The sequence below is a fragment of the Acipenser ruthenus genome, chromosome 37 (assembly GCF_902713425.1).
Source record: "Acipenser ruthenus chromosome 37, fAciRut3.2 maternal haplotype, whole genome shotgun sequence".
Classification (NCBI taxonomy): domain Eukaryota; kingdom Metazoa; phylum Chordata; class Actinopteri; order Acipenseriformes; family Acipenseridae; genus Acipenser; species Acipenser ruthenus.
Window position 1 is genome coordinate 4,848,257 of NC_081225.1, and position 25,200 is coordinate 4,873,456.

General features: G+C 37.9%; 1 protein-coding gene across 3 annotated transcripts in view; it reads right to left on the reverse strand.

The window, feature by feature from the left end:
* Positions 1–25,200, reverse strand: part of LOC117397908 (set1/Ash2 histone methyltransferase complex subunit ASH2) — a 63,323-nt gene that overhangs the window by 17,125 nt on the left and 20,998 nt on the right. For 2 of the 3 annotated variants that reach the window (XM_059008598.1, XM_059008600.1), the window contains exons 6-12: positions 23,143–23,238; positions 22,672–22,767; positions 20,005–20,077; positions 10,876–10,893; positions 8,778–8,871; positions 8,211–8,428; positions 3,753–3,920 (exon numbers count right to left, since the gene is read on the reverse strand). In XM_059008598.1, coding sequence (XP_058864581.1) covers positions 3,753–3,920; positions 8,211–8,428; positions 8,778–8,871; positions 10,876–10,893; positions 20,005–20,077; positions 22,672–22,767; positions 23,143–23,238 — 763 coding nt within the window. The remainder of the gene's footprint in view (positions 1–3,752; positions 3,921–8,210; positions 8,429–8,777; positions 8,872–10,875; positions 10,894–20,004; positions 20,078–22,671; positions 22,768–23,142; positions 23,239–25,200) is intronic. The other variant, XM_059008599.1, reaches the window with a different exon arrangement.

The following is a 25,200-nucleotide window of genomic DNA, read 5'->3' on the forward strand; positions in this document are numbered from 1 at the left end:
CTGTTCACAAATGCTCTCCTCCATCCAACCTCACTGAGCTCGAGCTGTTTTGCAAGGAGGAATGGGCAAAAATTTCAGTCTCTCGATGTGCAAAACTGATAGAGACATACCCCAAGCGACTTACAGCTGTAATCGCAGCAAAAGGTGGCGCTACAAAGTATTAACTTAAGGGGGCTGAATAATTTTGCACGCCCAATTTTTCAGTTTTTTATTTGTTAAAAAAGTTTGAAATATCCAATAAATTTCGTTCCACTTCATGATTGTGTCCCACTTGTTGTTGATTCTTCACAAAAAATTACAGTTTCATATCTTTATGTTTGAAGCCTGAAATGTGGCAAAAGGTTGCAAAGTTCAAGGGGGCCGAATACTTTCGCAAGGCACTGTATATATACACACACACACACTGTGGCAGAGCAAGAGCTCTGCGTGTAAATGAAGTCTGGGTGTTGTGTGTGTGTTTTGGTGGCGAGAATGTGGCTGCTCCCAAACGAGATAATCTGTGTCAATTGGGAACAGCCACATACTATAAAAAAAAGAGAGCTTCCAGCCCCATTAGAGAGAGATCACCAGGGAGCTGGTTTATGAAGAGAAGTGCTGTGCTCAAGAAAAAGAAAGGTATTGTGTTAAGTTACACTTGTGTGTAAAGTGATGTGAAAGTTTTTGTGACTGGTAAATGGCTTAGTCGTACAGTCAGATAGTTAGGGACTGTTTAAAGTGCAGTTAGGCTCTACGTTTGAGCTTGTGCAGTTCTTGTGTCTGGGTCTACGTTTTAAAGGGCAAACGAGCCGATAGTTTTAAATCTTATCTGCTCGATTTCAATTAAAATCTGAATAGCCTCTTGGGTTGTTTCAGGAACAAAGCCATGTTCTCTTTTTACTTTTGTTTTATTTAATTCAGTGTTTTTTTTGTTTGTTTGCAGGATATAATCCCTTTTATTGACAAGTACTGGGAATGCATGACCACCAGACAGAGACCTGGCAAATTAACATGGCCAAATAACATTGTAAAAACCATGGTAAATTCCTTTTCTTTATAATTAATTTTATGTAAATACACTATTGTACAGTATTTGCAAAAAATATTTCTTAAATGTACATGGACAATCTGAAAACAAGGCTTGCAAACCAGATTTTTTTAACCTAGTGGAGTACTATATAGCTTGTTTTAAAAATGAAAATACATGCATGCTAAAACATGGGTTTCTTTCAAAACCTAAACTTATTGTGAACAGATGTGTCTCTTAGAATATTCCCTGGAAACATTTAATTGGATTGTGCCCTTTGATCTTAAAAGTGTGTATGCATAGGGACTTCAAATATTGTGCAGCAAATTATAGTAATGTGAATTTATTTATTCCTAATGAAATTTGATAATTGCAACTCATTTCAGAGCAAGGAACGGGATGTCTTTCTGGTTAAAGAGCACCCAGATCCGGGAAGCAAAGACCCAGAGGAGGACTACCCAAAATTTGGTCTCCTTGACCAGGTACTGTGGTTTCTATTTGGGGACAAAACCAGCAGAATCAAAGAGGAAAAGAAGTGTTAACAAATTGTCTAACAAGATACATTTCCCTGTAAATTTCCCAGCAAGAAGTATGTCAGTGTTGATAAAAGGAAATACACATTGAAATCAGGAAATGAAAAGTAGATTTAAAAATGTAAGGTTGTAATTTCATTACAGCTTAAAATGTTGCATTATGTGTTTTACATACAGAGAGTATTCAAAATGCTGACCTGAGAGAGTCTGTTCCTAACCAGAGGAGAATGGCCTTCCTATTTAGAACAAATCCCAGCACCCAGTGTTATTTTGTTTTTATTTAGTTAAATAGCATGACTGGACCATCCCTCAAATGAAAGATTTATGTATCTCTGACGTGTATTCTGTAATATATAAAAGCTAAATCTCCCTGTTAAGTTGGTCTCTTACTAGCGTCCAGACTTTATACTTTAAGCCCTGTTTACTCTAGCCACTTTTGAGACGGCTTATGTCTTTGTTTTTTTGTAGTGTAAATGCAGCCGTCCTAAAAGTGTCCTGCTCCAGAGGGGGGCTCTACTACGGCTTTAATCTAGTGCAGTACTTTACACTTTACACTTTTCTCTATTAAAACATGTTACTTTTGTTTTAAAATTAAAAACTACTTTTGTTTTTACAGTTTTGTATGTACATATACCTGTTTACACACTGGTTTCTTTTTAAATGTTTACTTTATTATAGTTTTTCATTTTTTGAAGTAGGGCTTTATATGTGTCAAGTTAGAAAATAACCCCTTTTATGTTTAATTGTTCATTTAAATACAGAGATTTGGCTGTGCAGATGTTTGATATGATGTGATGTTATATTTGTTGGTTTTGAGGTGGCTGACGAAGTCAACGTCTATATTTGTTGTAACATAGCCTCTCCGTACTCGGCTCGTGATGAGCTGAAAATATATCTCCTCAGCCAAAGAATCAAGAACAGTAATTTACAATGTTACCATAATGAAAAACAGTAGTGTAGTGCGAGTTTTGTACTAAAGCAGTGCCAGCTGTTGCAGGGAAAACTAAGATTATTTCTCAAACTGACCAGAAAGGTGCAAACAGAACACATAGAAATACTTATGACTGTAATTAGGACATGTACTGCTGAGGAAAAAAAAAAAAAACCCTTCATATTTAGGGAATAAAAAAAATACTCCAGCTTACTGACTGCAATAAAATAAACTGCCATTCACTAAAATAGCTCTCAGATTGTGCTAATGAAAATATCTACAATATATGACAATGTGCTTGCTGTTGTAAATTTAATATCGAAAATAGCAGAACTAACACACTCCAAATTAAAACCTTTTTAAACAATAAAACAATAACATGTAATCATAAGAGCTGTCTGTGTTACATGCCGTCAAATCAGGACTTCACATAATACTGAGCATGGGAGCTGCAGCATGCTGTTCCCATATTACTGCACACAATTAAAAGGTGCGGTCACCATTTTCACACACATTTTCAGCCAGTCTTGTATTGCAGGGGCCTTGATGCTCCAAAAGTCCATTTTTATTCTTGTTGATCTTGCCATGCTGTGAGCAGTGCTGAAGTAAAACTCATTCAATGCACTAACAGAGTACTTTGTCAGACCCTACAAGCAGACCACAACTAGTCTAACACATGCTTAAACCATCCAAAATCCCGCCAGAATGCACCATGTTAATCCCTCCCACACTCTCCCCCGTCGGCACTACGTGCCAAAATGAGATAGTTGCCCCCTACTACCTTTTAAGTGCCACATACCTTAAAACTAATTGAAAACCCTGGATTTGAAATTGTATTGAAAAACAAGTATATACAAAAAGTATTAACAATGCTATTGTAGCTGGCCGAAAGAAAACCACTTCCAGACAGATCTTTGTGAAACCAACACACACTAATATTTTTAACCTTTCAGGTTCTGTAGTAGGTATTGTGCGATTATGATCCAACTATCTGCTTACACAGTGCTTTGGTTTTTTTATATATATAACACTTTGCAGGATAGCAGTAACAGTAAAATAGAGTTCTTGCAAACAAAGATTAATGAATATACAAACATTTGTACCAGACAATGTAAATGTGATCAAACATTTGTGCAAAAAAGTTTCCTAATTCGGTATTTTGGTTTTGGAGAGATTATATTCTCCAAATCTTAAATGTGTGTCCTGATTAAAATAAAACCAAAACATTTCCATAAGACACCGACATAAGACAAACGATTTTGCATATAAAATTTAATATATTTACCCAAAGGCTGTGACCAGCCGAGTCTAGAGGCAGTGTCTGGAGGCATTTCATCAACGGTGACCTCAAAGTACCAGGACCCTTTCCGAACACCATGAGACGCCCGAACCATGGAGTAGCCTTTCTCTCCAGTCACGGTCAGCCGATCGTCCGAGATCTTCAACTGAGGTGCTGCAGCAAAACAAAGCCATTACAGAGTATTTGGTTTTATTTACCTGCAATAACCCTGGACACAGGACCAGAGGTTAAGAAAGGGGCCGAATGCCTGGGCACCGCCTAGAAAAGTATCTAATACCTTTGCTAAACAGCATCTGATCTCAAATAGTTAATAACAAAGACATTAGGACTGCAAAGGAATGAATAGATGTAAACATGTTGTGTGTGGGATGTCTTTGTATAAAGATGTCATCTTGTGCATTTTGGGCAAGAGCGCTGCGAAACAAAGCTGAACAGTTCTGGCTGTTCAAACTTTGTGAAAGAAAATACTACAGTAATCCACCGCACATCCGACTGCAGTGGGACCAGAGTAACGGCAGATATGTAACAAGGAGGGGAGGTCATGATTGTTGGGGACTCCATATTGAGAAACACAGCAAGTTCAATTCGCAGTTTGGACCCCCTTACTACAACAGTGTGCTGCCTTCCAGGAGCCTCTGGCAACCACATCACTGAGAACATGGACAGGCTACTAGAACGAACAGGAGACGACCCGGCAGTAGTCGTCCACATCGGTACAAACAACATTGGGACAGACAGACCAAGAACCCTGCAAAACAAATTCAGAGAGCTAGGAAGGAAATTAAAAGACAAGACCAAAACTGGTATTTTCTGGGATACTGCCGGCGACTTGCAATGGACCATATGGACAGCTGGAAATACAAAATCAAAATGCATGGCTGAAATCGTGGTGCACACAGGAAGGCTTCACCTTTCTTGAACATTGGAGCACGTTCTACAACAAGGACTATCTATATAGGTGGGACGGACTGCACTTAAACAGAAAGGGAGCCAATCTACTCAGAGAAAGGATCCTTGAGGAGGTCCAGAAGCATTTAAACTAGAAAGGAAGGGGGGAGAAAACAAAAAAACAGAAGGGAGACCACATCAAAACAAGGGCAACAACTCAGGTAAGACAACTATTAAATGTATTTATCTTAATGCTAGAAGTCTCAGAAACAAAATGTTAGAACTTGAAGCTACTGCACTAACAAGTAACTACGAAGTGATAGGGGTTAAAGAAACTTGGTTGTCTGAGAGTGATGGAGACAAATATAATATTAGTGGGTACACACTGTATAAGAAAGACAGGCAGGACAGAAGAGGCGGAGGGCTAGCGCTATACATAAGAAATAGTCTTGAAGCCCAGGTGTTAAATCAGGACAAAGAAAACAATGCAGAATCAATATGGGTCAGAATAATGGACAAAAATTCAAAGGGCATAATAATAGGAGCATGCTATAGACCGCCAAATTCAGACGCTGAGCAAAATAATCTGTTATACAATGACATTAGTAATGCGTGTAGAAAAGGAGAAGCCATACTAATGGGGGATTTCAACGTCCCCCATATAAAATGGGAGAACTCGGTGGGGAGTAGGAGGGACGAAATTGAAATGGTGGAAATGACAAATGACTGCTTCCTAACGCAATTTGTCAAGGCACCGACTAGAGGGGAGGCATGCCTTGATTTAGTCTTTTCAAATAATGAAGACAGAATAACTAAAACAGAGATCAGAGAGCCATTGGCAAACTCAGACCACAACATGGTCTCATTTGAAGTATTTAAAACCCAAAAAGTAATGACTAAAGCTAAGGTTTACAATTTTAGAAAAGCAAACTATGAAGGTATGAAACAGAGACTAACAGAAGTAGATTGGAGTAAAATAGAGAAAATATCCACAGAAAAAGGATGGCTGTTTGTTTAAAAAAGTAGTACTAGATGCGCAAAACAATTACATCCCAAAAGTAGACAAATCTAAAACAAAATTGCCAAAATGGTTCAATAGATCAATGAAAAAAAACATTCAGCGAAAAAATGCACTTTACAGAGTGTTTAAAAGGGACCAAAAACAAAGTACACAGAAAAAGTACTTGGAACTGCAAACACAAGTCAAAAAGGAAGTTAGAAAGGCCAAGAGAGAGATAGAAATCAATATTGCTAACGGGGCTAAAACCAATTCCAAAATGTGGAAGAGAAGAGGTTAAATGTCTAAGAGACACAAATGGCAAAATCATAGATGAAGAAAAAAAAATAGCAAATATATTAAATGATTAATTTTCACAGGTTTTTACAAAGGAGGACACGGACAACATGCCCCACATGTCGACCTGTCCCTATCCCATTTTAAATAACTTTAGCATAACAAAGGCAGAAGTGTTAAAGGGACTAGGAGCTCTTAAAATAAACAAATCCCCTGGGCTGGATGAGATCCTCCCAATAGTACTCAAAGAAATGAAAAAAGATATTTACAAACCGCTAACCAAGTTCATGCAACAGTCTCTTGACACAGAGGTTGTACCGACAGACTGGAAAATAGCAAATGTAATACCGATCCACAAAAAGGGAGACAAAACCGAACCAGGTAACTACAGACCAGTAAGCCTGACTTCTATTATATGTAAACATATGGAAACTATAATAAGATCCAAAATGGAAAAGTACCTATATGGTAACAATATCCTGGGAGACAGTCAGCACGGTTTTAGGAAAGGGAGATCGTGTCTAACTAACCTACTTGACTTTTTTGAGGATGCAACAATGAAAATGGATAATTGCAAAGCATACGACATGGTTTATTTAGATTTCCAGAAAGCTTTTGACAAAGTCCTGCATAAAAGATTAATTCTCAAAGTGAACGCAGTAGGGATTCAAGGAATTGCATGCAGATGGATTAGGGAGTGGTTAACATGTAGAAAACAGAAAGTACTGATGGAGCGAGGTAACCAGTGGAGTACCACAGGGATCAGTATTAGGTCCTCTGCTATTCCAAATCTACATTAATGATTTAGATTCTGGTATAGTTAGCAAACTCGTTAAATTTGCAGACGACACAAAAATAGGAGGAGTGGCAAACACTGTTGCAGCAGCAAAGGTCATTCAAAATGATCTAGACAGCATTCAGAACTGGGCAGACACATGGCAAATGAAATTTAATAGAGAATGCAGGCAATACAAATGTGCATTATAAATATCATATGGGGGAGACTGAAATTGAAGAAGGGAACTATGAAAAAGACCTAGGAGTTTATGTTGACTCAGAAATGTCTTCATCTAGACAATGTGGGGAAGCTATAAAAAAGGCCAACAAGATGCTCGGATATATTGTGAGAAGTGTTGAATTTAAATCAAGGGAAGTAATGTTGAAACTTTACAATGCATTAGTAAGACCTCACCTAGAATATTGTGTTCAGTTCTGGTCTCCTCGTTACAAAAAGGATATTGCTGCTCTAGAAAGAGTGCAAAGAAGAGCAACCAGAATTATCCCCAGCTTAAAAGGCATGCCGTATGCAGACAGGCTAAAAGAATTGAATCTATTCAGGTCTTGAACAAAGAAGACTACGCGGTGATCTGATTCAAACATTCAAAATCCTAAAAGGTATAGACCCAGGGGACTTTTTTGACCAGAAAAAAGAAACAAGGACCAGGGGTCACCAATGGAGATTAGATAAAGGGGCATTCAGAACAGAAAATAGGAGGCACTTTTTTACACAGAGAATTGTGAGGGTCTGGAACCAACTCCCCAGTAATGTTGTTGAAGCTGACACCCTGGGATCCTTCAAGAAGCTGCTTGATGAGATTCTGGGATCAATAAGCTACTAACAACCAAACGAGCAAGATGGGCTGAATGGCTACCTCTCGTTTGTAAACTATGTTCTTATGAATGAATTTTGTTTTAAAATACCATTATACACAGCTGTAACAATTACTATATTCACAGAAGTATTGTTTTGAGATTCAGCTTTTATTAAGGAGCGCCACTAAATCCGTTATTTAGAAAGATAAGGGTATTAATGCTTGTGATAAAGTAGCCATCTGCCGTGTGGATGCATGCATTTGCTGCTGAGTGACAGGCAGGAAATCGAAACGGAGGATGAAGTTGATATGCCCTGCAAGCAAACAGGATTTATTTACATATCGACACACTGAACAGCTCACGTGACACTACCAGCAATGGTAGCACACGGATCACAAACACAGTGTACGGAAACTTTGGTAGGATCTACAGTGTATAAGACTCTCTGTTCAATAATAAACTAATGTTGCTGAAGAGCTTGATCATGGCGGACATGTGACGGATTACTGTAATAAATATTTAAATACTCTATTAAAATATTCTACATTAATCTGTTGGGTCAAACTACATTTCTTGACACTAGTTCCAGGTAAAATCGTGGTGGGGATTAGAAATCAAGCAGGGAAAATCCTAATTTCAGAACCCAGCAGCCCTGGTTGGCCACACACCTCTGTCATGCAGGGCCAGCAGCACACGCTCATATAGGCAGGCTCTGTACAGGTCCCCAGGGATGGGCTTCCCTGCCCAGCAGTCCAGTTCCAATTTCTCAGGGTCTGGTGCGTGGGGGTCCGGCTCCGCCAGGATGTAGCGGTACCCATCCTTGTTGAAGGGGTGCTCCAGGGGGTACCCGTGGGGGGGCAGGCGCTGAGCCGAAAAAAGGGGGTCACTGTGAACAAACAAAAACTGCAGTCATGTGGTGCAGGCTAATTGTAGCAGAAACTGCTGTAGCTGCATAAAGACATTAAACAATGTTATACTAATAACACTAGCTTCCAAAATGTTTGCCATCCAATTCCCTAAATTTGACACCAACTGTTAGCAAATTATCTTTACTGCTATGGACTAACAGAGGTTTTCTGTTTATATTGACTTGATAACAACCAGTTTAAAAATGCATATTTTAATCCATGTGAGCACAGCGTATGTTAGAGCTCACATGGCTTACAAATACTACCACCAACTCCAGAGAATGCGAACAAGCATTTTAAATGAGTTGAATGACCTCCAGCCCTTACCTTCTTGTTCTCTTGGCTGTTCCTGCTGTGCTCCCATCCTGCTGCTTGCGTTTGGCTCCTCTGCCTTTCCCAGTGCCTCCAGGCGCCAGTCCACCTTACACATAGACACAGTTACATCGCTGCTAAAACCACACCGCACTCGCAGAGGAGGAAGCAGTGTGTCAGGCAAGCAGGGTAATTGATGATTCCACACCATAAATGTACGCTGATAATCTGACTCACAACATGAACATTTCATTGGTTACTTTCATTAACTAAACACAGGTCGGTTAGGGAAACGTAATCCAGTTCCGAGTCTAGGAAGAAATCACAACGCCATCTTACCTTCCTACTTAAAATCAATACCTCAGGGTGCACATCAAAAGATCGAACCTTAGCAATTAAAGGAGGTATTTGCTAATGCTTGATAACAGCATTACTAGCAGATGTCATTGCTACTTCATTGGTATGTAAAAGGTTTAAAATTAAATGTAAAAAGGAAGATGAAGGGGGGGGGGGGGGGGGGGGGGGGGGGGATTTGTATACAGTTTCACCAATCAGCAATACACAACAGGCACTGGTGGGGTACAATCAGGAACAAATCACACAAAAAAATATGCAATTTAGGAAATCTGTTGAAATAATACAAATTATTAATATTTCATGACAGTCAGGATCAATCAAACCTGTGTTTTATCAGAGTCAAGCCACCTGGGGTTGTTGTGTATCCTGTATATAGGATGGTTATAAAAGGCACTTGGGATATAAACAGCAATGGTGGACAAAAGGCAATTTTGTAGGCCACGTGATGTGCAATGAGATTTCCATTTCAACAGCATTTTGTAAAACAGCTGATTGGAAAATCACAACTGCAAGGAAATGAATTCTTCATTCTAAGCAATAAACTCTTGAAGCCTGATAAAAGGTGATTGAACTTGCCTAACGTGTTAATATATATATTTATGTAAATTAGGAGTGCACAGTGCCTCCTATATGGTTAACATACCACGTGGCACCTCTACAGTATCTAACAAACATTACTGATCTGTACATATTATTCACCACAGCCATTTAGTCCCAAGGAGATTTTAACCACCATGCATTTTGAAATATAGAAATTACAGAATTAGCAACAGAAATCATCTCTGTCACCTTAAGTTATCAAAGTCTTAAACGTATGTGTCCCTACATAATGCCTTGACAGTGCATTCTGCTAAGAAACACCTTGAGGTATTGCGATTGCAAATACGTTGCTGCAAGCTTTAAATTAAGCGTTTCAAAACATTGCATCAGTGCATGCCACATTCTGCCTTTAATTCCATTTCACTTCAAAGTGAAATCACACAAATCCAAGGGTATATTCTTTACTTTTCTGTCTCAAACATTTTATATACTGTAGAGCTTCTGGTATTGCTACACTGTCCCATGCACCTATGGTGCTTAGCATTCAATTATAAACTGCAATGCTGTACAAGCACATCCTAAAAGACGGCACTAGGGTTGGAACACTAATTTGTTGGCAAGGTAATGTGGGTCCCGCTCATTAAATGTCCTGAAAAATGATTCTTTTACCACCTAGTTTCTACTCTAATTCAGTCTGGTCTGGTTTTATTTTAAAAGCCAAAAACAAAAAAATTGGGGAGACAAAAGGACTACTGACTACAGTATTCTTTGCTAATATATAACTGAAAATGTGATTACCCTTGGATTTTTCTAAGCATGCACAGGGTAGTTTGATAGGTATTTTGAAGCCAATGCACCCAATGGCTGGGAAAAGGGGTCAAATACTGTCTGACAGCGCTGGTTTGTGGACCATTATACTTGCTGACTGAAGACATTGAAGTGCAGCAGACAGACATCAACTTGCCCAAATTTAAACTGCTTAAATACTTATTACCCAGGCAGAATATGGCAATTTTAGACAAAACTGATAGGAATGGTATAATTGGCAAGGGGTGTAGCAGAGTATTTCACTGACGTGTGCAAACTAAATCAGATATCATCAGTGTGAGATCCAGACTTAGAGAGCTCTGCAGGTATCAAAAAAGCAAGCAGAAAAAGATTCTCAAAACCAGAGACAATATACTTAATTTCAGCTGCTACATTGTCAAATATTCACCTGCGAAAGAGGATCCACCTGGAATACAATTTACAGCCATTTAGGTTTCCCCTCAATAAAACAAAGATCAACTGTGCAACAGTTTAAAAGTAACATCCAAACTTTGAAGTGTGTTGTAGCTAGCAAAATAATTCCATAAATGTTGTACACTGACATTTGCCACATGGTCAAATATGTACCATTTTCAAAGAAAACACATTTTGTAGAAATCACTTTCTCAACTTATGATATCTTGAACTACACTAGGTTAAAGAAAGTTCTGTTTCCATGCCTTATTTTCAGGAAGTTGCTGCTTCACTTCAAGCATGTTAGTGGATGAAAGCATCTCAGTCAACAGAGGAAGAGGCTGGTTTGTTTATGACAAGAAAGAAAGCACTGAAGGGGTGGGGACAATTTCACTTTCCAGGTGAAATGACCAATGGAAGTGCAGCATTACCCAAAAGCACATTTATTTAATCAACTGTAGTACCAGAGATCATCTTTTATAATGGAAATGCATGTTTACTGTAAATGTGTTTCTATCAGAACTGCACATTTGAGACCAATCTTGCCAATGGTAACATTTAATTATTTTTGTTAGCTACAACCACTTTAACTGCATGTTTAACTGAAAATGTACTGTGAATATCACACATTGAATTACATTTGATCATAGCTGTACACAATAACAAAGTTTTGCATCACCCTATAGAATTAACCAATTCTGCTTCATAAAGTCGAATGAAACCTGCTGAATAATGTTCTTTTAACATACTGAATTACATGCCACTTTGTATTTTTCCATATACTCAATGAAAAACTGACAAAATGTGATTACATGATGTTAAATATAAGATCACATTATGTTCCATTTATTTATTTATTTTTTAAATTAGTCTCAATCCAAAAATTTAAGATGCCAAACGTGTCCATAGCTGTACAGTGTCTTTATATATTGTATATTCAATACTGTATGTAAAAATGAATGTCAATTTTAAAATAAAGTAAAATGTGAAAGTCAACAGTGTACACTAATCATTATGATGTGTATCATTATGGTAAATGACTATAAATGTTTGACCCATTAACAGATATACAACCAAGATTTAAAGGAACAAAGCAATGTGCCAATTCATGTATTTTCTTAGTTTATGTCAACAGTAATAATGTACCAGCCCTGTCGCAGTTGGTCAGGCTTAAACTTTTATAAACTGTTTAACTTAGCTTTGTGGCTCTGAAGCAAACTAATTCTATACAATATTGTTCCTTAAAAACACTTGGATATTAATTCATACCATCTAAATGTAACTAACTACCAAGGATGATTTAAATGATGGCAGTATTTAGATCTGCCATAGTTTATATCAGCGGTTCTCAAACTTTTTGGGCCGCGCCCCCCTTCCTCTTGTCTGTGGTACTTAACTCCCGACGCCCCGCCCCGACACACGCAGGTTATTAAAAAAATAAATAAAAGTGTCACTGCTGCTGCTGCTGTTTTTTTTTTTTTTTTGCACAAATCAATCCACTGTAACAAGAGCAAACTTAACACTGTAGATTACAGTTTACCGATTGTGACCAACGCTTACTACACAGTAAGCTGATAAACAACATACATTACCAGATGACACGGACTTCATCCAAAAACATGCAAGCTTAAATACACAGAGCCATCTACACCCGCTGACATGCCTGGAGGGGTCAGCAGAAAGACTTTTTTTAAGCTAATATATACCCTATAACAGGACATTTTGGCTGGTATTAAATTCGGCGGATTTATACGATAGGATTGTTTTTCACAGCACGTTCCCAAAAAAAGTCACAATTTTTCATTTATACTTTTAATTTCAAAACTATTTAAATTCATGTTTATTTAATTAAATATGTCTGCTAAAACAGTATCTCATTAGGCCTTTTTCAACTTTTAAACTTGGTAAAACTTATGCGAATAAGAAAATATAGGAGACAAACGCTATGGAAAACGGTTTAAGTTGACTTTTAAGAAGCTCGATCCCTCGAGGTGGTTTTATTTTTTACTCGCAGCGACACTTCCATAGGAAACCGTAATGAGCGTATTTCTGGTCCTAGCGCCCTTCTTCACCATTCCAGTGATGTCACATTGTTTAATGCGCATGCGCTGATGATAAAAACAAGCTGGCAGACGTGGAGCAAATAAGAAACACAATTATTTTAACAATTACTGAACGAATATGATGATGTCTCTGCACTTGATTTGTTTACGTTTTAAGTTCAAAGTTTCTACCCATTCATTAAAAAAAAAAAAAAAACAATTACCATAAAAAAGTCTATTAAAAAAAATGCTATTTTGTTTAATAATACTGGCAAAAAAAAAGCTAAGAACATACAAGTAAGAAACGTTTTAGCAATATATATATATATATATATACATGAAATGTAAAAGAAATGTAACTTTTTATTTTATGTTAGACTACTGATAAATATAGTGGTAATAATTTAATTTCCTAATGTGTGAGTTGTTTGAATGTGTATTATGTTATTAAATTTGACACTCTGCAGGTTCAGTTTCCCCATACAGGATGTACATTTTATTGTTGGTTTTGTGAACTGCTTATGTGGAACAGGGCCAAGGTTCATTGATTTTTAAGAGCTTAACCTCGGTAGAATACTCGTTAGACAAGCGAGCAAGTAAAAAAAACTGTATGGAAAATCATCTAGCGCAGGGCTTCTCTAACTCGGTCCTGAGGACCCCCTGTGTCTGCTGGTTTTTATTCCAGCCGAGCTCGACCCTTAATTGAACTGATAATTTGCTTAAACATTTTTACTTGTTTTCAGCTCTTGAACAGTTGCAGTTCGAGTTACAGCCAGTGTTCACTGCGACAGCGCGTGGAAGCGACAGCGTAAGAGAAGTACAGTCGTGGAAAAGTACAGAACAGTGAGAAGCAGTTTGAAAGCAGGTTGACAACTGCAGAAGCTAATTTAAACTTCCAAAAAAAAAAAAAAAAAAAAATTTAACATGGTCTTGAAGCCAGTAATCTATGACCCCTGCATGATGTGGGAAATCCGAGAAAACCCAACAGAGCTCAACCAAGTGTGTGTAAAGTGCCTCACGATCCAGGACTTGCTTCAACGAGTAAGTGTGTTAGAAATGGAGCTGCAGGAAATGAGACAGCAACAGGAGCTTGAGGAGCTGACACACCCACAATTCATGGAAGTCTGCACCCCTAGCAGACTGAAAGCCACCAGGGAGATGGAAGAGAGTTGAAACAGCTGGGTTCAGATAGGCAGAAGCAGGGAAAAAAAGAAACTTCGTCAAACACAACCACCACAAATCAAAACAACCAACAAATGAGCCACTTCAAAATTTAGATGATCACAACCAACATCAAGAGAACAAAAGGAACAACATCCAGGACCCTATAAACAGTGCTGGCCAGGCAGCAAAAAGAAGGGAGGTCATGACTGTTTGGGACTCCATATTGAGAAACACAGCAAGTTCAGTTTGCAGTTTGGACCCCCTTACTACAACAGTGTGCTGCCTTCCAGGAGCCTCCGTCACGCACCTGACAGAGGCTCCTGGATAAATGCGCTTTATTTGCTCTTATCTGCCCCCTATTTTACTGCATTTAATCCTGTACTTCAGAGTACTGTAATCTGCCAAGTGTTTAATCTGTAGTATTTTGTAGTTAATCATATCCTGATGTAACTATCACTGTTATCTGCTGTATTATTGAATTGTATTTTGTCACACTTGTACTTGCTTGAACCAAAGTCATTGTATTTATCTTGCTCTCATTGTATTATTACTTGTACTGTAACACTTGAAATGTATTTGCTTACGATTGTAAGTCGCCCTGGATAAGGGCGTCTGCTAAGAAATAAAATAATAATAAATCGGTACAAACAACTTTGGAAGAGACAGACCAAGATCCCTGCAAAACAAATTCAGAGAGCTAGGAAGGAAATTAAAAGACAAGACCAAAACTGTGGTATCTTCTGGGATACTGCCGGCACCTTGCAAAGGACCATATGGACAGTTGGAAATACAAAATCAAAATGCATGGCTGAAATCGTGGTGCACGCAGGAAGGCTTCACCTTTCTTGAACATTGGAGCACATTCTACAACAAGGACTATCTATACAGGTGGGACGGACTGCACTTAAATAAAAAGGGAGCCAATCTACTCGGAGAAAGGATCCTTGAGGAGGTCCAGAAGCATGTAAACTAGAAAGGAAGGGGGGAGAAAACAAAAAGACAGAAGGGAGACCACATCAAAACAAGGGCAACAACTCAGGTAAGACAACTATTAAATGTATTTATCTTAATGCTAGAAACAAAATGTTGGAACTTGAAGCTACTGCACTAACAAGTAACTACGATGTGATCGGTGTTACAGAAACTTGGTTGTCAGAGTGATGGAGACGCATATAATATTAGTGAGTACACACTATATAGGAAAGGCAGGACAGAAGAGGCGGAGGGGTAGCGCTATACATAAGCCCAGGTGTTAAATCAGGACAAAGAAAACAATGCAAAATCAATATGGGTCAGAATAATGGACACAAATTCAAAGGGCATAATAATAGGAGCATGCTATAGACCGCCAAATTCAGACGCTGAGCAAAATAATCTGTTATACAATGTTCGAAATGCATGTAGAAAAGGAGAAGCCATACTAATGGGGGATTTCAACTTCCCCCATATAAAATGGGAAAACCCGATGGGGGGCACGACGGACGAAATTGAAATGGTGGAAATGACAAATGACTGCTTCCTTACGCAATTTGTCAAGGCACCGACTAGAGGGGAGGCATGCCTTGATTTAGTCTTTTCAAATAACGAAGACAGAATAACTAAAACAGAGGTCAGAGAGCCATTGGCAAACTCAGACCACAACATGGTCTCATTTGAAGTGTTTTTTAAAACCCCAAAAGTAATGACTAAAGCTAAGGTTTACAATTTTAGAAAAGCAAACTATGAAGGTATGAAACAGAAACTAACAGAAGTAGATTGGAGTAAAATAGAGAAAACATCCACAGAAAAGGGATGGCTGTTTTTAAAAATGTAGTATTAGAGGCGCAAAACAATTATATCCCAAAAGGAAGACAAATCTAAACATAAAACAAAAAATAGCCAAAATTGTTTAATAGATCAATGAAAAAAAATATTCAGTGAAAAAAGGCACTTTACAGAGTGTTTAAAAGGGACCAAAAACAAAGTACACAGAAAGAGTACTTGGAACTGCAAATACAAGTCAAAAAGGAAGTTAGAAAGGCCAAGAGGGAGATAGAAATCAATATTGCTAAGAGGGCTAAAACCAATTCCAAAATGTTTTTCCAATATTATAAAAGCAAGAGAACATTCGAAAGAGGAGGTTAAATGTCTAAGAGACAAATGGCAAAATCATAGTTGAAGAAAAAAAAATAGCAAATATATTAAATGATTACTTTTCACAGCTTTTTACAAAGGAGGACACAAGTTTTAAATAACTTTAGCATAACAGAGGCAGAAGTGTTAAAGGGACTAGGAGCTCTTAAAATAAACAAATCCCATGGGCCGGATTAGATCCTCCCAATAGTACTCAAAGAAATAAAAGAAGTTATTTACAAACCGCTAACCAAGATCATGCAACAGTCTCTTGACACAGGGGTTGTACCGACAGACTGGAAAATAGCAAACATAATACTGATTCACAAAAAGGGTGACAAAACCGAACCAGGTACTACAGACCAATAAGCCTGACCTCTACTTTATGTAAACTTATGGAAACTATAATAGATCCAAAATGGAAAATTACCTATATGGTAACAATATTCTGGGAGACAGTCAGCATGGTTTTAGGAAAGGGAGATCGTGTCCAACTAACCTGCTTGATTTTTTTGAGGATGCAACATCGACAATGGATCATTGCAAAGCATACGACATGGTTTATTTAGATTTCCAGAAAGCTTTTGACAAAGTGCTGTATAAAAGATTCATTCTCAAACTGAACGCAGTACGGATTAAGGAAATGCATGCACGTGGATTAGGGAGTGGTTAACATGTAGAAAACAGAAAGTACAGATTAGAGAAGAAACCTCAAAATGGAGTGAGGTAACCACAGGAGTACCACCCACAGGGATCAGTATTGGGTCCTCTGCTATTCCTAATCTACATTAATGATTTAGATTCTGGTATAGTAAGCAAACTTGTTAAATTTGCAGACAACACAAAAATAGGAGGAGCGGCAAAAACTGCTGCAGCAGCAAAGGCCATTCAAAATGATCTACACAGCATTCAGAACTGGACAGACACATGGGAAATGACATTTGATAGAGAAAAGTGTAACGTACTGCACGCAGGCAATAAAAATGTGCATTATAAATATCATATGGGAGATACTGAAACTGAAGAAGGGAACTATGAAAAAGACCTAGGAGTTTATGTTGACTCAGAAATGTCTTCATCTAGACAATGTGGGGAAGCTATAAAAAAGGCCAACAAGATGCTCGGATATATTGTGAGAAGTGTTGAATTTAAATCAAGGGAAGTAATGTTAAAACTTTATAATGCATTAGTAAGACCTCACCTAGAATATTGTGTTCAGTTCTGGTCACCTCGTTACAAAAAGGATATTGCTGCTCTAGAAAGAGTGCAAAGAAGAGCAACCAGAATTATCCCGGGTTTAAAAGGCATGTCGTATGCAGACAGGCTAAAAGAATTGAATTTATTCAGTCTTGAACAAAGAAGACTACGCGGTGAACTGATTCAAGCATTCAAAATCCTAAAAGGTACAGACAATGTCGACCTAGGGGACTTTTTCTACCTGAAAAAAGAAACAAGGACCAGGGGTCACAAATGGAGATTAGATAAAGGGGCATTCAGAACAGAAAATAGGAGGCACTTTTTTACACAGAGAATAGTGAGGGTCTGGAACCAACTCCCCAGTAATGTTGTTGAAGCTGACACACTGGGATCCTTCAAGAAGCTGCTTGATGAGATTCTGGGATCAATAAGCTACTAACAACCAAACGAGCAAGATGGGCTGAATGACCTCCTCTCGTTTGTAAGCTTTATGTTCTTACTTATCAAATGTTTTACCTAACTTGGAATCTGCAATTGCTCAAGAGCTGAAAACAAGGTAAAAATGTATAATTAAACAAATTATCAGTTCAATTAAAAGGTCTAGTTAAGTAATTGAGAGCTCGGTTGGAATGAAAACCAGCACACACAGGGGGTCCCCAGGACCGAGTTTGAGAAGCCCTGATCTATTGAGTATATTTCCTCAGAATAACCTGAAAATGTAGTGACACATGCAAATTAGGCTATGAGATCACAAAACGTCACAGGGAATTCCCTTTGACTCACTAGAATTTGCAGTGGATGGAAAACCATTTTTTCGTCCTTATGTCGCTACTGTTTTTATAGCAATTTTACAGAGTAACTTATAAACTCGCTCGATAAATGGATGGAAAGCGCACTATTTACAGCAACTCCTTACAGCATCTACAATGTAACTGCAGCAACTTTGAGTACAACAAAGGCGGCCATCTTATCAGTTACAGTATGTATCGTTCTTATATGGCCCTTAACTTTAAGAACCAGTAAACTTTTATGATAAACATTTGCTGTCTCAGTTTTAAAACTATGGTTCACAACATAACACAGTGGAACGATCACAGTAATACCATGCAGTAATTGTAGGGCAGTACTGCCACGTGTGAAATCTTTAACAATAAAGCCAAAACGAAAATGCTTTTATTTGCTTCAAAATTTGGGATTCGGCCAAATACTAAATCCATCTCAAAAGATTCGGCCGAATACCGAACCGAATACTGAATCTACAAAAACTGTCAAGAAAACTGAAAGAAAATTGAAAAAAAACAGGACTGGCAGCTACTTACAAGGGAGGCACACAATCTATAGCTTTGATCCTTTTAGTTCATAGTATTTTTATTTCCAAATGGAAATATTCAGTATTCTCTCTAGAACACGTTTGACAGATAAAGCAACAAAGCACAAAAGTCTACAACAATTTGCCATTACTATATATTACAGGTTTACTGTATAACTTTACTCCATGAAAAGTGTGATATGACTGTGCTGTTGCATACAGGGGTATGTTTGCATTCAGCATCTGAGTGACGTGTTTAGTGCGTGCGCCACCAGTAATTTAGGGAGCTGACAGAGACAGAGTTCAAACGTGTTCTTGTTATTAAATACAACAGTTTTCAATACAGGATTTGTGTCTTATTTAAAGAACCGCACACATTGGAGGGATGTATTAAAATGGATGTGTGTCTGGGCGGGATGTGTGTTCACCGAATCCTAAGTATTCGTCTGAATCCGAACCCTGCTCAAAAAGTAGGTATTTGTGCCAAATCCGAAAACTGAATCCTGGATTAGGTGCATGTCGATTCAAAATCATTTCAAACTGGTTAATAGACTGACTAGCAAGCACTGGAAAATCAGCTCAGATTTATACGGTGCAAACCGTTTCAACGTTTTGTTTCTGGACTTTGCGATACCTGCATGATTAATAGCTGTATCGACAACATATCAACAATAACAACCATTTTGCTACAGACTTTCAAGAAGTCTGACACAATTTTGGTTGTTACTTAATTAAACCCTTCTAAAAAAAAAAAGAACACAAAAATGCTTAAAATAAAAAAGAACAGTCCTACAACAGTAGCAGGCAGTTTACACTTCCTGTCGGTTTCTGATCGCATCATCAATTCCACATTTAAATCCATTGATGGAAATGTCCGGTCTACTTTTAATGTTTTCAAGCAAATTGGCTTCGCCACCGCCATTCCCATATCCACTTTGAAATCCGACACATTATTTCTCTTGTCCAGCGCTTCTTTAATCTGTTCTGTATACCAGTCTGACAGAGGGTGTGATCGCTACGAGCACTGTATGCAACCCTCTGACTGGTGGAAGTATTATTGGCAAGCCAATCAAAATAGCCAATAAAGCTTAAATAAAAGTACTTGCCCATTATACGCTACCCTAGTTTAAGATGTGTGCTGTAATTAAAAAAAAAAAAACCCTGAACCTTCTAACGCCCCCATTTGAGAACCGCTGGTTTAGATTAATCAAATAGACCCTCACTGTATTTTATTTCCTAAGACAACACATACAGGCACAGCCATTTTAAAGACTTGTAAAGGTACATGTACACTACATACCATTTAGGCCTCCTGCTGTGGTCACGGAAGCAGTCTGTTTCTGGTCATAAGCAGGCCCAATGTTGCCTAGATCCTGCAGGAAATAAATCAATAAAAGAGTAAGAAAAGTGTGCCTATTTGATGGGGCATGTGTGCAAAGAGCTTGTCTGGAGGGACACATGACCATTCCTTAAGGAATGCAGTCTCCAATTCCTTGAAAGATTTGAGTCTTGGAAAACAGAAGGACTAAATAACTGAACATCTTATACACACTGCAGACCCTCTGTAATCAAACCTTCAGTGGCTTTGGTAATGCAATCAAATTGCTTAAATACATAGATACAGACTTGAAATGTTGGTCAAAAGGTTTTACTAGATTCTTTATGATGCACTCTTGGACAACAATAGTGTGTTTATACTTACAACTCAGACCTGATGGCTTAGAACATAAGAAAGTTTACAAACGAGACAAGGCCATTCGGTCCATCTTGCTCGTTTGGTTGTTAATAGCTTATTGATCCCAGAATCTCATCAAGCAGCTTCTTGAAGGATACCAGGGTGTCAGCTTCAACAACATTACTGGGGAGCTGGTTCCAGACCCTCACAATTCTCTGTGTAAAAAAGTGCCTCCTATTTTCTGTTCTGAATGCCCCTTTATCTAATCTCCATTGGTGACCCCTGGTCCTTGTTTCTTTTTTCAGGTCAAAAAAGTCCCCTGGGTCGACATTGTCTATACCTTTTAGGATTTTGAATGCTTGAATCAGATCACCGCATAGTCTTCTTTGTTCAAGACTGAATAGATTCAATTCTTTTAGCCTGTCTGCATACGACATGCCTTTTAAACCCGGGATAATTCTGGTTGCTCTTCTTTGCACTCTTTCTAGAGCAGCAATATCCTTTTTGTAACGAGGTGACCAGAACTGAACACAATATTCTAGGTGAGGCCTTACTAATTAATGCATTGTAAAGTTTTAACATTACTTCCCTTGATTTAAATTCAACACTTCTCACAATATATCCGAGCATCTTGTCGGCCTTTTTTACAGCTTCCCCACATTGTCTAGATGAAGACATTTCTGAGTCAACATAAACTCATAGGTCTTTCATAGATTCCTTCTTCAATTTCAGTATCTCCCATATGATATTTATAATGCACATTTTTATTGCCTGTGTGCACTTCTCTGTTAACATTTGCCATGTGTCTGCCCAGTTCTGAATGCTGTCTAGATCATTTTGAATGACCTTTGCTGCTGCAGTGTTTGCCACTCCTCCTATTTTTGTGTCGTCTGCAAATTTAACAAGTTTGCTACTATACCAGAATCTAAATCATTAATGTAGATTAGGAAGTGCAGAGGTCCTAATACTGATCCCTGTGGTACACCACTGGTTACCTCACTCCATTTTGAGGTTTCTCCTCTAATCAGTACTTTCTGTTTTTTACATGTTAACCACTCCCTAATCCATGTGCATGCATTTCCTTGAATCCCTACTGCGTTCAGTTTGAGAATTAATCTTTTATGCGGGACTTAATATTTTAATGCACTTTTGTCCCAGATGGCTTTGCAGGGTGCAGAATCTGGTTTGTTTACATTTTGCTGTCAAACTTTTAAATCAAGGCTCAAGAGCTGCGGTGTTGATTCTGTGTTTTTTTATATATATTAATCTCGCATATCACACTGAGCTCTTTTTCATTTGCCATTTTTTTTAAACCGTCGCATAAATTCTGGTGAGGTGGTAAATAAGTGCAAGTTACTTTTTCATTTGTAGCATGTCAAAAAATATTCTTTTGAATATTCAGATATTTGTCCCAGCACTAAAAAAAAACTATTTGACAATGAAGTTTAGTGGCAACTAGACTTGTTTCACACTTATCCGATAAATTTATATATGTTTAAATGTCTTTTCATATTATAGCACAAATAAAAGTCTGTTTATTTTGGAATCCTCTGCCTTCATCTCTCTCTCTCAGCTTTCCGTCAAATATATTTTTTGGTTCTGTTGTTGAGTAAAAATCCTAACTTCCTAATGCTGTTGTCTGTGCCCGTTTGACGCAGACAACGAGGGTGTTGTCTCAGGGACCGCTGCTTTCAAAGTAGAGCAAAAACTAGACTAAAGCCGTCGTAGAGCCCCCCTCTGGAGCAGGACACTTTTAGGACGGCTGTATTTACACTACAAAAAAACAAAGACATAAGCCGTCTCAAAAGTGGCTAGAGTAAACAGGGCTTAAAGTATAAAGTCTGGACGCTAGTAAGAGACCAACTTAACAGGGAGATTTGGCTTTTATATATTACAGAATACACGTCAGAGATACATAAATCTTTCATTTGAGGGATGGTCCAGTCACGCTATTTAACTAAATAAAAACAAAATAACACTGGGTGCTGGGATTTGTTCTAAATAGGAAGGCCATTCTCCTCTGGTTAGGAACAGACTCTCTCAGGTCAGCATTTTGAATACTCTCTGTATGTAAAACACATAATGCAACATTTTAAGCTGTAATGAAATTACAACCTTACATTTTTAAATCTACTTTTCATTTCCTGATTTCAATGTGTATTTCCTTTTATCAACACTGACATACTTCTTGCTGGGCAATTTACAGGGAAATGTATCTTGTCAGACAATTTGTTAACACTTCTTTTCCTCTTTGATTCTGCTGGTTTTGTCCCCAAATAGAAACCACAGTACCTGGTCAAGGAGACCAAATTTTGGGTAGTCCTCCTCTGGGTCTTTGCTTCCCGGATCTGGGTGCTCTTTAACCAGAAAGACATCCCGTTCCTTGCTCTGAAATGAGTTGCAATTATCAAATTTCATTAGGAATAAATAAATTCACATTACTATAATTTGCTGCACAATATCTGAAGTCCCTATGCATACACACTTTTAAGATCAAAGGGCACAATCCAATTAAATGGTTTCCAGGGAATATTCTAAAAGACACATCTGTTCACAATAAGTTTAGGTTTTGAAAGAAACCCATGTTTTAGCATACATGTATTTTCATTTTTAAAACAAGATATATAGTACTCCACTAGGTTAAAAAAATCTGGTTTGCAAGCCTTGTTTTCAGATTGTCCATGTACATTTAAGAAATATTTTTTGCAAATACTGTACAATAGTGTATTTACATAAAATTAATTATAAAGAAAAGGAATTTACCATGGTTTTTACAATGTTATTTGGCCATGTTAATTTGCCAGGTCTCTGTCTGGTGGTCATGCATTCCCAGTACTTGTCAATAAAAGGGATTATATCCTGTAAACAAACAAAAAAAACACTGAATTAAATAAAACAAAAGTAAAAAGAGAATATGGCTTTGTTCCTGAAACAACCCAAGAGGCTATTCAGATTTTAATTGTAATCTCGAGCAGATAAGATTTAAAACTATTGTACTTGCATCACGTGACGGCACGTTCCAGGATCCCGGCATCTCAATTTCCGGGGAACGAGCGGTTTATTTGAAATCCTTTTCCTTTGCTGTATTGACTGATTTTACTTTATTTTTTATTTTTTTTAACTTTATTTTTGTTTCACTTCTGACAGAAAAAGGAGGAGTTGTAGTTCAGGCACAACTACAAAAGCATTTAAATATCAATGCCGAGAAGGAAACTGCAGTGATCACTGCTGTCCCGTTATGCTCAGCTTCAGCATGGTACAATTCAACAGTAGGTTTTCATTTATTTCCTATGCATGAAGAGACGAGACATGTGACCTGAAAACCCGGGTACCCATCAGGTTTTAAATTATAGCCTTTTCTTAACTGTTAGGATATCAATGTTTTACAGAAAACAATAACACACAGCGACAAGTCAATCTCAATAATAGAACTGTGGCGACTATTCTTCTCAGGTACTAAATCGGAAAGAAAACAGCATATGTGGCTTATGTCAGCGATAACTCTGCGATCCATTAATAATAACTGTGTGACTTCCAATACGAATGCTTTATATACAGATAGTGTTTCTTACCAAAAATATCAAATAAGTGCCTTTATTTAAAATAAAGAAAAAGCACACACACTTCAAAATGTGATAGGTGCAAAGTACAAAATTAAATCAGTATGAGAAAAAACATTTCTCACACACTTATAAAAAGTCATATTTACTATTCCAACCTTACCTCTCATTATTTTGACTGACTCGTACATTAAATATGTACTGCAGACTCAGCTCATAATGGAAACTTAAATGCCCCTCAGGGAGACTATTGTTACCACCAGGGTGCGGCTTCGGGCATTATAGCCCCCTGTCGTAACAATAGTCTTCCCTCAGGTCAATCATTTTCCACTATCGCCCTCCTCTCCAGTGTGTGTGTGTGTGTGTGTGTATATATATATATATATATATATATATATATACAGACGTGCTCAAATTTGTTGGTACCCTTACAGCTCATTGAAATAATGCTTCATTCCTCCTGAAAAGTGATGAAATTAAAAGCTATTCTATCATGTATACTTGCATGCCTTTGGTATGTCATAGAATAAAGCAAAGAAGCTGTGAAAAGAGATGAATTATTGCTTATTCTCCAAAAATATTCTAAAATGGCCTGGACTCATTTGTGTACCCCTTAGAAAAGATAATAAATAATTGGATTATAGTGATATTTCAAACTAATTAGTTTCTTTAATTAGTATCACACATGTCTCCAATCTTGTAATCAGTCATTCAGCCTATTTAAATGGAGAAAAGTAGTCACTGTGCTGTTTGGGATCATTGTGTGCACCACACTGAACATGGACCAGAGAAAGCAAAGGAGAGAGTTGTCTGAGGAGATCAGAAAGAAAATAATAGACAAGCATGGTAAAGGTAAAGACTACAAGACCATCTCCAAGCAGCTTGATGTTCCTGTGACAACAGTTGCAAATATTATTAAGAAGTTTAAGGTCCATGGAACTGTAGCCAACCTCCCTGGGTGCGGCCGCAAGAGGAAAATCGACCTCAGATTGAACAGAAGGATAGTGCGAATGGTAGAAAAAGAACCAAGGATAACTGCCAAAGAGATACAAGCTGAACTCCAAGGTGAAGGTACGTCAGTTTCTGATCGCACCATCCGTCGCTTTTTGAGCGAAAGTGGGCTCAAGGAGGACTCCACTTTTGACAGAAAAACATAAAAAAGCCAGACTGGAATTTGCTAAAATGCATATTGACAAGCCACAATCCTTCTGGGAGAATGCCCTTTGGACAGATGAGTCAAAACTGGAGCTTTTTGGCAAGT